This window comes from Pagrus pagrus (assembly GCF_965226575.1).
Source record: "Pagrus pagrus genome assembly, chromosome: 13".
Taxonomy (NCBI): domain Eukaryota; kingdom Metazoa; phylum Chordata; class Actinopteri; order Spariformes; family Sparidae; genus Pagrus; species Pagrus pagrus.
In genome coordinates, this window is record NC_140197.1 from 10,076,392 (window position 1) to 10,089,890 (window position 13,499).

The following is a 13,499-nucleotide window of genomic DNA, read 5'->3' on the forward strand; positions in this document are numbered from 1 at the left end:
TGATCTAAAAACTGGGTTTGGATGAATGTCAAGGACATTGAGCAGATGGGTCTTACAAATAAGGCCAAGGAGGAGTGGGGCGACGTGTCACATGGTGGAATAACATGTTTTGGAGTTCTTTTTTCTGGGAATAATCCAGGTTGGCAACACACAAAGAGCCGTTTTGTTCAGTCACCATGAAGTACCTCATAAATGATTTATGATGCTCACTCAGACATTTTTTTTATCAGCCTTTCACTCAATGAAACCTGGACCTGACACAAATGATCACACAATCATTTATCTGTAATGAATGAAAAAATATCACTGGATGTGACACAGTGTGTTGAAATATGGCACAAATGAGAGGCCCACTTTAAGTTTAAAAGAAAGATTACTGCTCCAAACCCTGCCATGATGAACTGCCAACACTTATTTAGAGACAAATCACATTAAACGTAAGAAGAACGAGTCTTTATGAAGCTTAGTTCTCTCTTTCTCTCTGACCTTTAATGAATAACTTTGTCTCAGCAGATATTAACCCTCAATAGCTTACTGTCTTACTTTATCCTGACAGTCCAACACTCCTTGTCCTTATTTCCAGCTTGATGTTATGTCACCACCCTCCCCCCTCTGCTGTTATCTCTGTCTGAGAGTGCCACGATCAGTCTTTGGCCCTCATGTTCTGGCAGTCTGCTGCAATATACTGAGCGATATGGCTTTTCTAATCTCTTGGAAGTGCCTGTGATAGTTTTACACCACGGCTGAACCAGATATTTCTACCGGCAGAATCAGTTTTATCTCCTGTCCGGTTAATGAGAAGAAAGAGGCAAAGTACAGATCATTCACTGCTAGTACTTGAAGTTGAGTTAGTAGAAGAGAGCTTTTATTTAAGTAAGTGGTTTAATCAGGATTTAATTCAGTTTCCGTCACTGCTATAAAGATAACCTGAAGTATCAAAATTAAAACGGAGATGAAATGCTTAGTTAAGTCTGCTGTGTAATAGTGTCACATGGCGATACAGCTGCAGTACCTTCACTACAGCATTTCAGAGGTCAGCCAGCCCTCAGGCACTAACCTGAGGCTGACACTTTCTGTTGAATCATTCACACTGAAAAAATGCTTCATGTTCCACATAGAAATACTGTGCAGTGTTTTATTTTTTTGAGCTTCTTTAAAAAAAGGCAAGAACACTTCAACAACATCTTTGCATGAAAATAAACATATCAAAACAAAAATCAGTACTTTTGAAGGCAGATGAAAGTACTACAAGCACGTATCAGAATATAAATATACACTGTGTTAAGCGAAAGGCATTCAACAGACTCAGGTTTTAAACTGTGCCGTGAGGGAAACGCTGGGGGTTAAAGTGCATTAAAGAAGTCTGAGCTATGTGGGCTATCTTTCAGATCACATGTACATGTTCCACAACTGTGGAAAAACCAGACACAGGAATTCCCACCGAGGCATTTCTAAAACATGGAAAATCTCAGTCCAACTACTCATTAAGGTGTAGGCATTTTTACAACTTGTAGTGCAATACAGAACATCATACCATACATCATTTAAAAATATTTTATCCAAAGTTAAGTCGCCAAGGCCCAAAAAAATAATAAAATAAAAAAATCAGGTTCCTGAAGTTCAGCAAAGCACATTTCATCAAACAAATGCACCACATCTCTCTTGAAGTCCTACTTGTCATTTAGGCAACAAGTGTACACTTTCTTCGCTCACCGGTCTGCACCTCCTGTTGCAGTGAAATATTCTAAGTCTTTGACACTCGTATGAGCGACACATCATCAGGCTCATCTGCACTTTCACGGTTCCATCTTGTCCACTCATCACTGTCTCGACTCTAGCTTTCTCTTTCCTTCACAAGCATCTCATCAATTCTCCACTTCAGGACTTCAGTCCGACACGAAACATCATCTGCTCATACACTGTCCACGCCATGGCGGCCATCATGGTCCTCCTCAGTGCCCGTGGGACTGCCCCTCTGAAGAAGCCCTGGAGTCTGTGTTCCTGAGGGAGAGGAAGGACAAAGACAGGTGTCAGATACAATCATAAATAGTATTGTGCAGCAATGGATATAGAGTTAAAACTTAATCTGTTCACAGACGGACCTGTTGTGACCTGACAAGAAGAGTGAGACGCTTACCATATAGATGTATCTGATAGCCTCTGCTGTCCTCAGCTGTGGATTGACTTGGACTTGTGTTTTGACCACATCAGCAGGCTGCGTGATCAGGGAGGCCAGTACACCGGCCAGGATCCCACAGCTGAAGTTTGCCAGGGGGGCAGAAGGAGACATGCTGATTTCTTAAAAAAGGACAGACAGCAGGTATTTAATTCAAGTGAACGTTAGAAACAATCACCTGTTTAATTTTAATAGTTAAAATGTAAAGACAAAATAACACAGAATAAATGGAGTCTAGACAAGACGGACAGCTACAGTTTTTGTGTACTTCAATCATGACTTTCTTTGACATAAAGACATGCTGCAGGTTAATACATAGTGACTTCAGGGTGGACACTTGCCTTTTGGCAGCGAGGCCTTGGTCTGGCTGTAGAACATGACGTAGATACCAGAGAAGGGAACATCTCTGAGGAGAGTGGCCATCAAGCCAGAGAACAGAGCTGCAGGACCTTCAGTCCGACACACACTGCGCAGAGCCCCGGTCACACTCGCGTAACTGTACTTTCCACACTGAAAGACGAAAACACAAAAACACGTTAAGTTAAGTTTAGTAGGCACATAACACAGTTATCCAATAACATAACTAAAACACATTGTACCATCATTCACATTACATTTTGATGTTTGGCTACTTAATACTAATTTGTACTGTGGAAAACTTTATTTTCAAACAAACTAATAGGAGCCTTTCACATGTGTGTTTATGGACATCAGCGGGGTCTGTTGTAGCTCTGCACAAAGTAAATACACCTTTAAGTTTCTTCAGTTATAGATTGCCATCTTTATTGAGATAGAAATGTAAGCATCTATTATACTGCATTGATAAAAACATATAATTTCATAATTAAATAAGAGTGAGACCATATAACAATTTGGGATCTTGTGGACATTCAGGAATCACGCTAAACTGGACTTAAAAAAATTGGCTGTTGGAACAAATGGCATTATAGTGGTGTGAAATACACACACTGTATTTATAATGTAGTTAAAAGGTGAAAAAAAATATTTCTCTTGAAAAACTTTATTCTGTATACATTTGACAGAACAATCAATCAGCTCTGTGGTCATTTTTTGCCTTGAGCCACACTATCCACTGGCAGAGAATAGTGCCAGTATAACAAACAAGACTGGGTTAAGTCAATTATTCTCATCCAAGGGTACTTTCACCCTAGGGATATTTCTGTGTTAAAGCAACATTATCTAGCTTTAAAAATGTAAACTAACAGCTCTAAAATGATGGTACAGTGTCTTGTAACAGGGTGAATGGTCTCTATTGGTCTCTATCACTTGTTTCTGATATATGTATCCTCAGTGAGAGGGTAGGATCACAGCGTTACATACATGTTTACTTCAAGATACAAGTTGTCAACACATAACAATGTTATGACTTAATGAGTCGTTTGTAGTTGGCACCTACGTTACGTCTGACTCATTGTTACAGACCTCGAATAAACATGAAATATGTCTGCCTGTGCTTACTTCAAAGCGTGTCTTGATGACAGTGACTGGCAGCATGAAGATCCCTGCCACGGTCCGCGCCCCGCCTCCAAGCAGCGCAGCCTCAATGGCCCTTGGGGTCCTGTCCTGGAAGAAGTGCTGCTTTAGAGAGTAGTAGGTGCTGAAGTAGAGCCCCACTCCCGGGATGGTGCGAGCAAAGGACTGGAGGAGCAGACGGATGAGAGAGAAGAGTCAGAAAAGGGAAAAATCTGAAGCTGGTGAATTTGTTATAAGTTTTCCAGACACACAGAAGACTTTTGGGATGGAAAAAGTGTAAAGATGTTCTAACCGGTGAAACTCCTTTCCACAGTCCCAGCAACTTCTCTGTCCGCACCACGCTCCGGAGCACAGTCACCATCCCCACTCTGTTCGCACTAGAAGAGAAACATTTGGATAAGCGGACAGAAAGGTTACTAATGCTGAATAATGAATACTGCTTTCATGTGATTGTGATTCAGGGTTTAGCTGAGGTCAAGCTTCTTGTGCTCAACCGGTCAATAAAGCGGTTTTGAAGGTCATAAGGCAAGAAAGCATGTGATGCAAGCCAGTCTTACTGATATTCATGTCTGTCTGTGCGTGCATGTACACAGACTCACCCAGGCTGCATGCCGCTCTGCAACGTCTGCAGGCGCGTTTTGACGAGGTCGAGAGGCTGGAAAAGCAGCGTGGAGCAGGTCCCACTGAAGGAGCCACACATGAAGGCTTTGATAGCTGGGTGAGCCTGGGGGGGTGGCAGAAAAAAGGAGAGAGGAGGTGAGGAAGTGGGAGTGAGGGAGGATACGATGAAAGATGAACACAAGGCAGCCAACAATCATTTGATTTAAAGCGTTAAAATTGCTCCTTGAAGCCTCTTTGATAAGTAAGTAAATTATTTTCAAACCAAACTAATTAGCTTAATAATCAAAGTATGTATAACATTTATTGCAATAATTATTTTGTTCTTGACGACCTGTGCCCCAAAGCTGTTGATAAGCAAGAAGACCTTCAACACTTTATCACTTTATAGGAGTTATATAAGCGACATTAGTCACGGTACAATTAGGTGCTAGATTAGTTAAATAATGTGTCAAAATAACGTGAATTCCTCAGATAATTTTGTCTTTGCAGGTGTTAACTCGTTGTTTCATCAATGATATATGTTTCTCTTTTATATCAAAGAGGATACTCTTTCGGTACTCCGAGTCTCAGTGAATTGGGTCAGGTCAGTTTTATTATCATCGCAGTTTGTTTAGGCCGCGCTAGACGCTGATAACTGAACTCTGCCATGTCTACCCTTTCTGATCATTCAGCTGTTATGTAACAACGCAGTTTAATCCAGAGAGTAAAATATGTCACGATTATGTCAGGATTCCCTGACCTTGAGGTAATTACTTAAGGCAATGACAAACATGCACAATCAATCAAAATCACAATATTGTCAAGTGTAATATCCAAAATCCCAGAGGCAGCAGGTTTTCTATAAATGCAAGATGTGTGACAAAACAGCATTATAATGAAGTACTGCAGTGCTACAGAGATACACTGGTTCATAAAATTTGTTCTACACATGTAAGAAAACGTGTTAGTTTGGTACAGACTCCACAAAATGTTACATTATAATGATCTTTAGCAGGGTTGTCAGTGATTTAAAAAGAATTCAAAAATAATCAATAATGTATGTATTTATTTTTTTAATATATTGTGCAGCCCTACGAATAAAGGTAGGAGAATAAAAATCTGGCCTCATCACTTTTCGCTATTATCAGATAAACAAAGATGTACTTAATTGTTCTGGCTGGAAAACTTACCAGGGACAGTTCCATAGTTATTCAGGGCGATGACTCTTTTTCCTCCTCTGGTCGATAATTCACTCCGAAACGTTTGCACACCTTGAAAAAAAAAAGAGGAAAAATCAGAAGTGGCCTTTCAGTAAATGGATCAGCCGTTTAAACAACACAGTCTCAGCCTCTGAAGCATCTCTTCCAGATGATGCTGGAGCATGTGCACAGTCCTGCCGTCTGTGTCAGGCTGCACACAGCAGACTATATAATATACAGATCACCAGACTGACACCATGTTTCCTATTTGTGACCACCGGACACACAGCCGTTCATTAACTCAACAAAGATCACTGCGCTGCATATTAGGATGGATCTGCAGGCTGCACGATTTCACATGTGAATGTGATCTGGTGCAATTTGTGTGTAGAGGCACGATGCATGTGAGTTATCTGGGTAAGCTTTGTTCAGCACAGGAGGTCTAAAGAGTCTTGGATTGTTGTCTCTAAATGGATTTTTGTGGGGTTAAAGTTTTGTTAATTAAATTAGTATGACACCATGTAGACACACTGTGTATTCTGCTTCAACCAAATAGGTACATTAAAGGAAATGAAAGCAGACAAGTCCATTACCTACCAACCTAATAACACATCATTTAACATGCACAACATGCAGCTGAACCTCTGATACAGACAGAAACCAGACACAGATCAGGTGTGCTGTATTCTCTCACTCATCACAATATGAACATTAATGTTCTTATGGGGCTTCTGACGTGATCTCATCATGTGATGCCAGAATGATCAATGCATATCAAATACACAGCATAAGAAACTTCAGGTGTTGCTTACCCTGTTTAGAGTCTGTCTGCTCAACTCTTCTGCAGTATGAGGAGTTTCACAGACTGGTGATACAAGTCTGAAGCCAGTAGTTAGCCACTAGCATAGTTCAATAAACAGCTATAGGACACGGTTAATAAAACACAAAAGGCCTGTCTGACAGACCTTTTGCGAGTTATATAATAATAAAAAAGGTATTCTCCCTCCTCTGATACGGCAGTAGCAGTTAGCTAACCACCTTGCGCAACTATTTTGTCGCAGTCAAAATTTCTCTCCGCTGAGAGCCCGAAAAATAACTCAGCGTGAATCCTCCTGACCGACTGTAATAACGGCAGCACAGACACAACTGGACCTCCGCCGCCTCAGGAGCTAACCCCAACTCTAACTCTGCAACATTAAACCTGACGGCTGGCCGCCTCATTCATAAAGTTAACCGGCCGGTTCCTGTTTTGAGGACGGCGCGTGTCGTCACTGCGAGAAAACCCCGCCCATGTGGGAGTTCCCGGCTCCTGATTGGCTCAGAAGCTGGCCGTGCCTTGAATACTAACCAATTAACTGAGGACTCGAGTGAATTTTGATTCCGCAACTTGTCTGCACTTTAAAAACTCAATTTAGGCAGAACGAAGGTTTTTTAAGGTAATTTAGTGGAATAAAAAAACTACACCCACAAAGTGAAGATACAATTATTGTATGAGGATATTTTTCCCCTGAAAGAAACAAATACCACACACTTACAACTGCACTTAGGAGCGACTTTATGCACTTATTCAGATTTTACCATTAAAATAATGGAAGCGTTATAATCAAAATGTTCTTAAAGTAAAACCGTAAAAGTGTCTCGTAATGCAGAAAGGACTTCTATCAGAGCGCTATACTGTCTTAAATATTGCATTACAAATATAGATGCTTTGGGTATTTTTTGTATTATTTTAAATGTTGATATTTAACTTGTAATTATTAAGCGAATATATGTAGTAGAGTAAAAGTAATATTCTCTCCCCTGAATCAAACAGGAGAAGTACATGTGTAAAGATATAGAAATACCTTAAGTGCCTCAAAAAAGAAAGGATAGGCATTGCTTTCATATCAGTCACAATGCAGTTCTAATACAAAATGTTTTACAGACAATAAAAACTATTATTCTTAAGTTATGTCATGAATGAACGTGTTACAGGCTGTTTTATGAACAGAATCGTGCATATAGAAAAACTACTAGTAAATAGAGTTCTCACCCAACTGCCTTGATCCTTGTTTACTATAATTGACTGTGGTGAAACCGGTTCTGACTTGCTTGTGCTCTGCTCTCATACAGAAACCCCTGACTGCCTCCTGCTGGTTACAACACATTATTTCATAAACAACTTGAGGTCTGAGGAGTGGAACTGAAACCTTACTTCACCCAGTTATCTCAAATTATTGACTTAAAAACCCACAAAAACAGCATCAGTATGAAGATAAAAAAACAAAAAACAAACACATGGTCAACATGTAGCAGTTTAGAAAGCATCTTTAATTGCAATAATACCAACATTTCACAATATGATTTCCACTCCAGAGGTGCAGACAGACAAACATTACAGAACAATTGTTGGAGGAGCATTTTTCTCTTTTTTGGATTTCCTTTGTATTTTTTTTTTTTTTTAAGTGCGCTGTGAGCTGTTATTTTTAAGTAACAACACGTTCCTCTCACTTCCCAGCAGTGTGAGCCAAAAGCCGCCCTGAGCACAGCCTGCGAGGGGTCGACATCATACTGACACAAATAGCTTGTATCTCATACATCTACTCTATACCTGGCTACATATCAACTCCCCATGTTTACATGATGCCCCATCAACCACAGTATAGCGTACATACAGTAGGCTAAAGACATGAAGTTCGTCCCTTCCCCCTGATTCTGCCTCAGCTTCTCCTCCCTCACCAGGCCGTGCTCTGAGAATACAGTGTGTGCTGTGAGTAATCAGCTACCCCACCACCCCCTTTAAACTTTACCTTGAACATTAACGAAAACACTGATAGTGATAAATGTAAAAATCAATGCATGTCAAGAGAAAAAGCCAACCACCCTGCCCAGTAGAACGCAGCTGTATTTAAGGCCTTAGTGTGTGTTGGCAGTCTGTGCACTCACTAAATGAGCATGTGCACTTTTTCCAAAACTTCCGAGCTTCTCCGTCAATGAAACACACGAATGCAGTGGTTTATAATATCTAGGCTTAAGTGTTTTTTGTCATCTCAGTGCAAAAATAAGGAATTTCAGCACAGTCACAATCAAATGCCTTCAGTATGCTTCAATGAGTCTCCAATTGTTTTTACTTCAAATCTGCCTCCAATTTTTCATTTTCACATGAAGTGTGTGTATATCAAATTATTAAGCTCAAAAGCGTAGTCACAAGTACTAACTGCAGCTAAATTGATAGAATACATGTCAGCATATAAACCTTCATTATAAACGGAGGCGAGAGCGCGAGCATAATAAACATGAAGAACTTCCATTCTTAACCATTATAAAAACTTCTGCATAAAATACAATTCTATAGATTGAGATATTACTTTGGTCCCCTTCCAGTAATCTGTCTTCATTTATGTATACTTCTTTCTTTGTTTTCTCTTTCTTCAATTAGAAAAATAGATCCTCAATCAGGACTATTATAATTGGAATGTTTCCTTATAAAAATATCATTATCTTTTTTATTTTTCCCAGAGAATCAAAAATGAAGCAGAACAAAACAATTTGGCCCAAAAATAACGTGTGTGTATTTGTCAGCATGGTGATTGTCCCAGTTTACTGGCTTCTGTATGTGTGTTAAGAATGCATAGATTGTCAGTGTTGAAGAGATCAGACTGTCACAGGACTAAACTTGAAGGAAGCAGACTGGATCTCTGTCTCTAGTTTCAATGTTTGTGTTCCTCTGTTCAGTAGATACAGTAATGTGTGCTCATATGTGAATTTTGGGTCTGTCTGGTAATGATGCAGTGGCACTGTGGCTGTTCATTCAGGCTTGGGCTCAGAGGTCTCGCTCTTGGGCTCGCTCTCCTCGTCGCTTTCTATGCCAGCGCGGGGAACAGTACGGCGCCCAAGGAAGGGGAGGTCGCCACGCCTAAAACAGAAAATGAATAAATAAAACATTGATTCACAAGAATTTCCACTATGTTACAAGCAGCAGGATCTAGTGATAATTCAAGAGTGCTCAAACTACCTGTCTGTAGAAATCTAGATAAAAATGAAAGTTACTGGGAATCTGCCGTCCATGTTCCTACCTGAGCTTGTTCTTGAGGGTGGTGACTTCACGGTTCATGGCGTCTGCGGACTCCGTGGCATCCTCCAGCTCCCTCTGCAGTTTCCTTCGGTTGGCATTGGCTCTCTGAGCCTCTTCCTCAGCCTCCTCCAGTTGACGCTTCAGCTGTTTCATGCGGGAGTTCAACTTGTCGACCTGTAATTCCACACAGGTGACGTTAGACATGCTGACCTTCATAATACATCTGATGTACTACAGAGGAGCTGCATACTCTTTTATTGTCACTTATATCATAGATCAGACGTTGTTATTAGTTTGACAATGGTGAGCGAAAACCACAGACCTGGTCCTTGTGCTGCTCCGTGTTGCGTCTCTCGTCATCCACCTGCAGGATGACTTCCTTCAGTTTCTTCTCTGTGCGTCTCACAAGCTTGGTGGCACCCTGCCTCTCCCTGAATCAAGAGCACAAAATCAGTCAGACAAAAAAACACAGCGCCAAATAATGTCAGCTAGTTTCACCTCAAGAGCAAAAGTTTGGAGGCCTTCACCTGGTCTCCATGTCCAGCTGTTCCTCCAGCTGAGCGATCTTCGCCTCTAGGGCGGCCATATTGGCCTTGTACTTGGACTTGACCGTTCCTTCCAGCTCCTGCAGCTTCAGTTTCAGCTCCTTGTTCTGACGCTCCAGCTGGGCACGAGCACCTTCCACACGCTGAGAGCTGCTGCGCTCAGCTGTCAGCTCCACGTTCATCTGGTCAGTCTAGGAAAAAAAAAAGGGTCATCACTGTCTCTTCTGGAATTAACCTTTAGGGTGAACTGTACTGATAAAACGTTGACCAACTGCTCACAAACCTGCAGCATTGCTTTCTTCAGCCTGTCGTTGGTCAGCTCAGTGTTGCACTGTTCCTCCTCCAGCTCTTCCTCCAGCTGAGCAATACGAGCCTCGAGCCGTCTCCTCTCCTCTGCAATCTGAGCACTGAGAGATGAAGACAGGTGAGAAGGTGATGAGAGATGATAAGGGATACAGAATAGTGGTCAATGTTGCTGCGGTTTAATAGCCGTCTTACTTCTTGGTGGCCTGGTTGTTCATCTCATCCTGCAGTTCATCTCTCTCCAGCTGGGCCTGTCTCTTTACTCGCTCTGCAGCTGCCAACTCCTGCCAGGGATGAATGAAAAGAGAAGTAAGTTTAAGTGTGAAACAAAGGCAAGGGAGTAGAATGGCAGTTGACAATGTGAGCTTGCCGACCTCTTGCATCTGGAGCATGTCAGCCTCCATGGCCTTCAGCTTCTTCTCTGACTCCTTGCTCTGAGCGAGGATCTCCTCTCTGGACATACGAGTATCCTCCAGCTCCCGGTACATCTCCTTCATCTGGGCCTGTTGGAACAAACAACATGGTTAGTATTTAAACATAACAGCATTTTTGTTGTATTGAAGAAATCCCAACAAGCGACTCACTTGGAGTTTCTTGAGCTGTTTCAGTGCCTCGTCGCGGTTCTTGTTGGCCATGTCGATGCCAGCCTCAAGTTCCTTCAGGTCTAGCTCCAGCTTCTTACGTGCGGCCACGGCTCCAGAACGCTGCTTCCTCTCATCCTCCAGCTCCATCTCCATCTCTCGCACCTGACAGGTGCACATTTGATTTAACCCCAACCCTTTAAAATCTTTGTATAAACTAATTTCTATTTAATGTGGTCTAATTTGATTAAGGTAATTATTAGTTTCAGCTATCAGAAAGCACCACCGTGTAAGAAATTCCCTAATTTATCTAAAAATATGGTAGCAGCCCATACATTTTAATTTCGTGCTCATTTTCAGTGGATTGTCAAGGTGGACAAACAGGAGCTGACTTGTGTCACCAAGAACACGAATACTGATGTAGGATAGTAAGCTGATGGTAAGACACTATACAGATTTACTGCAAGTCTAGGACCAGTTTCCCAGCAGAAAACACTTAATATAAGTATAAGAAAAATTCAGTCTATATCCTGTTGGTACCTGTTTGATCAGTGCCCTCTTCTTCTCCTCGCCCATCTCGTCACGTCCTGCCAGGTCTCTCTCATACTGGGCTTTCAGGGCCTGCATGTTGACCTCCAGACGCAGCTTAGCATCCTCTGTGGCCTGAAGCTCGTCCTCAAGCTCCTCCAGCTGAGTCCTCATCTCCTCCAGCTGCTGCTCCATCGCACGTTTGCCCTTCTCCAGCTCGTGGACCTGCAGGAATGAGGAAGAGGATGTGTGATGAGGACGATGGTATGTATAGGCTGAGAACAACACCACTGATGACACATTTTCCAGACTTACACTCTTGCCAACATCATCCTTGGAGGATACCAGGTCCTCCATTTCGGCCCGCAGCAGTTTGTTGTTGCGGTCCAGGTCTTCCTTGACTTCCATCAAAGTGTCCAACTCACGGGTCAAAGCCAGTGCCCGGGTCTCCTTCTCACGGGCCTCAGCTTCAGCACGGTCACGCTCCTCTGCATAGCGGGCAGATATGTTCTTCTCCTCAGCCAGCATCTACAGAAAGTAATGATGACCATGTCAAATCACAGAAGAAGACAATCACAAAGAATTCACTGCTAAAAAAAAAATCAAAAGGCATTAATAGCTTCTATCTTTGATGTATATCCATTTCACACATGCTATAAAAACACTCTCTCACCTGGTCAAACTTCTTCTGCTTCTTCTCCAGGTTGGAGACGATCTGTCGGAGGTGGTCCTGGTCTACCAGCAGGTCGTCCAACTCTTGCTGTAGACGAGTCTTTGTTTTGTCCAGCTTCTCAAAGGCAGCACATTTCTCCTCCAGGCGCTGGTTTGTTCCCTCCAGGTCCCTCTGAAGCCTCTTCTTCCCCTCCTCAGCGGTCTCCAGACAACCTGCATCCTGCTCAACCTTCTTCTTCATCTCAGTGAGCTGTGAGGAAAGATGTGGCGTCATTCAAACGTTCACTGCTGTGAGATCAACATGTGCTTTATAAAGTTGAAATGACACACTCTGACAATGCATTTGTTCTTACCTGAGCCTGCACCATCTGAAGCTGCTTCTCTACATTTTTCTTGGCTTCTTCTTCTTCCTCCAGTTGTTCTCTCAGGCTGTTGTGATCATCCTCCAGCTGCCGCAGACGTGTGCTCTGTGACAGTTTTTGACGTGTCTCCTCCTGGAGTAGCTCCTGTTATACACAACAATATGTAAAGCTGAATTATATGTAGCAGATCATTTAGTATGGTCAACAATTTTAATATCTAAAAGTGTTAGACAATTTCCAAATCATCTGACGCATATTTGTTAAATAATTAAAGTTTGGGTTACTTATTGTGATTTTCACATCACCATGCTCAACTCAAATATGAGTTTAATAGGTGAACATATGAGCAGGATTTCATGACCTCACAACTAGTTTGGAAGTCAATCATGGTTTAGTATGCAACTTTAAAAGTGTGATGTGGAAATTCTTAATGCATGCACACTGAGAACAGACTTAACAGTTAAGTAGGGGAACTTTACTTTACAACTGTTCAACTTCACACATTAAAGAGTTTTCAATGAGGAAGAAGGAGTAATCATCATTTTACATATTATTGATAAGGTTATTGAAACTTTTAGTGGAAAACTATTAGATCCAAATAGTCTTAGAGCGTTTACAACATAAAACAATTTCCTTAGTAAGAGCACCAATTTTCATTCCACCAAAAATGGCCATGTAAAAATTTACAAGATGAAACCAGCTAAAAAGCATTTTAAGAGGACATGCTATAGATAAAACTACAGCCCTTTTATTAAAAAAAAGGAAAAAAAATAAATTCCACTGCAGGCAAGGATGCATACTCTGATCATGGTAGGTTATAGTTCCATACACACAAAGTTTAATCAATTTGCACATTGTCAGTTAATATACTTTTGATTAATTATCAAATTCCCTTTTTTTTCTCTTTCAGATTTTTGAGGCATTTTTGCCTTTAATGGATAACTGAAGCCAGAGAGACAAAAGGGGAAACATTTGACAGATTATA

General features: G+C 41.5%; 2 protein-coding genes across 3 annotated transcripts in view; both read right to left on the reverse strand.

The window, feature by feature from the left end:
• Positions 1 to 1,121: 1,121 nt before the first annotated feature.
• Positions 1,122 to 6,704, reverse strand: LOC311267941 (mitochondrial glycine transporter A-like). The gene is made up of 8 exons (XM_084371211.1): positions 6,282 to 6,704; positions 5,461 to 5,541; positions 4,270 to 4,394; positions 3,963 to 4,047; positions 3,656 to 3,835; positions 2,518 to 2,686; positions 2,138 to 2,298; positions 1,122 to 2,001 (listed from the first exon to the last, which is right to left on the reverse strand). Exons 2-8 carry the CDS (start codon positions 5,473 to 5,475, stop codon positions 1,879 to 1,881), a joined length of 858 nt encoding a protein of 285 aa, XP_084227337.1. The 5' UTR covers positions 5,476 to 5,541; positions 6,282 to 6,704; the 3' UTR covers positions 1,122 to 1,878.
• Positions 6,705 to 7,758: 1,054 nt separating this feature from the next.
• The window catches only part of LOC311268206 (myosin-9-like), a 33,517-nt gene continuing 27,776 nt past the window's right edge, over positions 7,759 to 13,499 (reverse strand). For both annotated transcript variants that reach the window (XM_084371679.1, XM_084371678.1), the window contains 12 exons: positions 12,506 to 12,658; positions 12,154 to 12,402; positions 11,796 to 12,008; positions 11,493 to 11,705; positions 10,956 to 11,117; positions 10,746 to 10,874; positions 10,567 to 10,655; positions 10,352 to 10,475; positions 10,051 to 10,259; positions 9,846 to 9,954; positions 9,525 to 9,697; positions 7,759 to 9,364 (listed from right to left, as the gene is read on the reverse strand). In XM_084371679.1, coding sequence (XP_084227805.1) covers positions 9,256 to 9,364; positions 9,525 to 9,697; positions 9,846 to 9,954; positions 10,051 to 10,259; positions 10,352 to 10,475; positions 10,567 to 10,655; positions 10,746 to 10,874; positions 10,956 to 11,117; positions 11,493 to 11,705; positions 11,796 to 12,008; positions 12,154 to 12,402; positions 12,506 to 12,658 — 1,932 coding nt within the window. In that variant the 3' untranslated portion in view covers positions 7,759 to 9,255. The remainder of the gene's footprint in view (positions 9,365 to 9,524; positions 9,698 to 9,845; positions 9,955 to 10,050; positions 10,260 to 10,351; positions 10,476 to 10,566; positions 10,656 to 10,745; positions 10,875 to 10,955; positions 11,118 to 11,492; positions 11,706 to 11,795; positions 12,009 to 12,153; positions 12,403 to 12,505; positions 12,659 to 13,499) is intronic.

Bases quoted from the DNA above. Each gene is read 5' to 3' on its own strand.
- LOC311267941 (XM_084371211.1), bottom strand. The intron at 4,048-4,269 runs GTGAGTCTGTGT...TTTCTCTTCTAG, and splicing joins CAGAGCGGCATGCAGCCTGG to TGCGAACAGAGTGGGGATGG. The intron at 3,836-3,962 runs GTTAGAACATCT...CTGCTCCTCCAG, and splicing joins TGTGGAAAGGAGTTTCACCG to TCCTTTGCTCGCACCATCCC.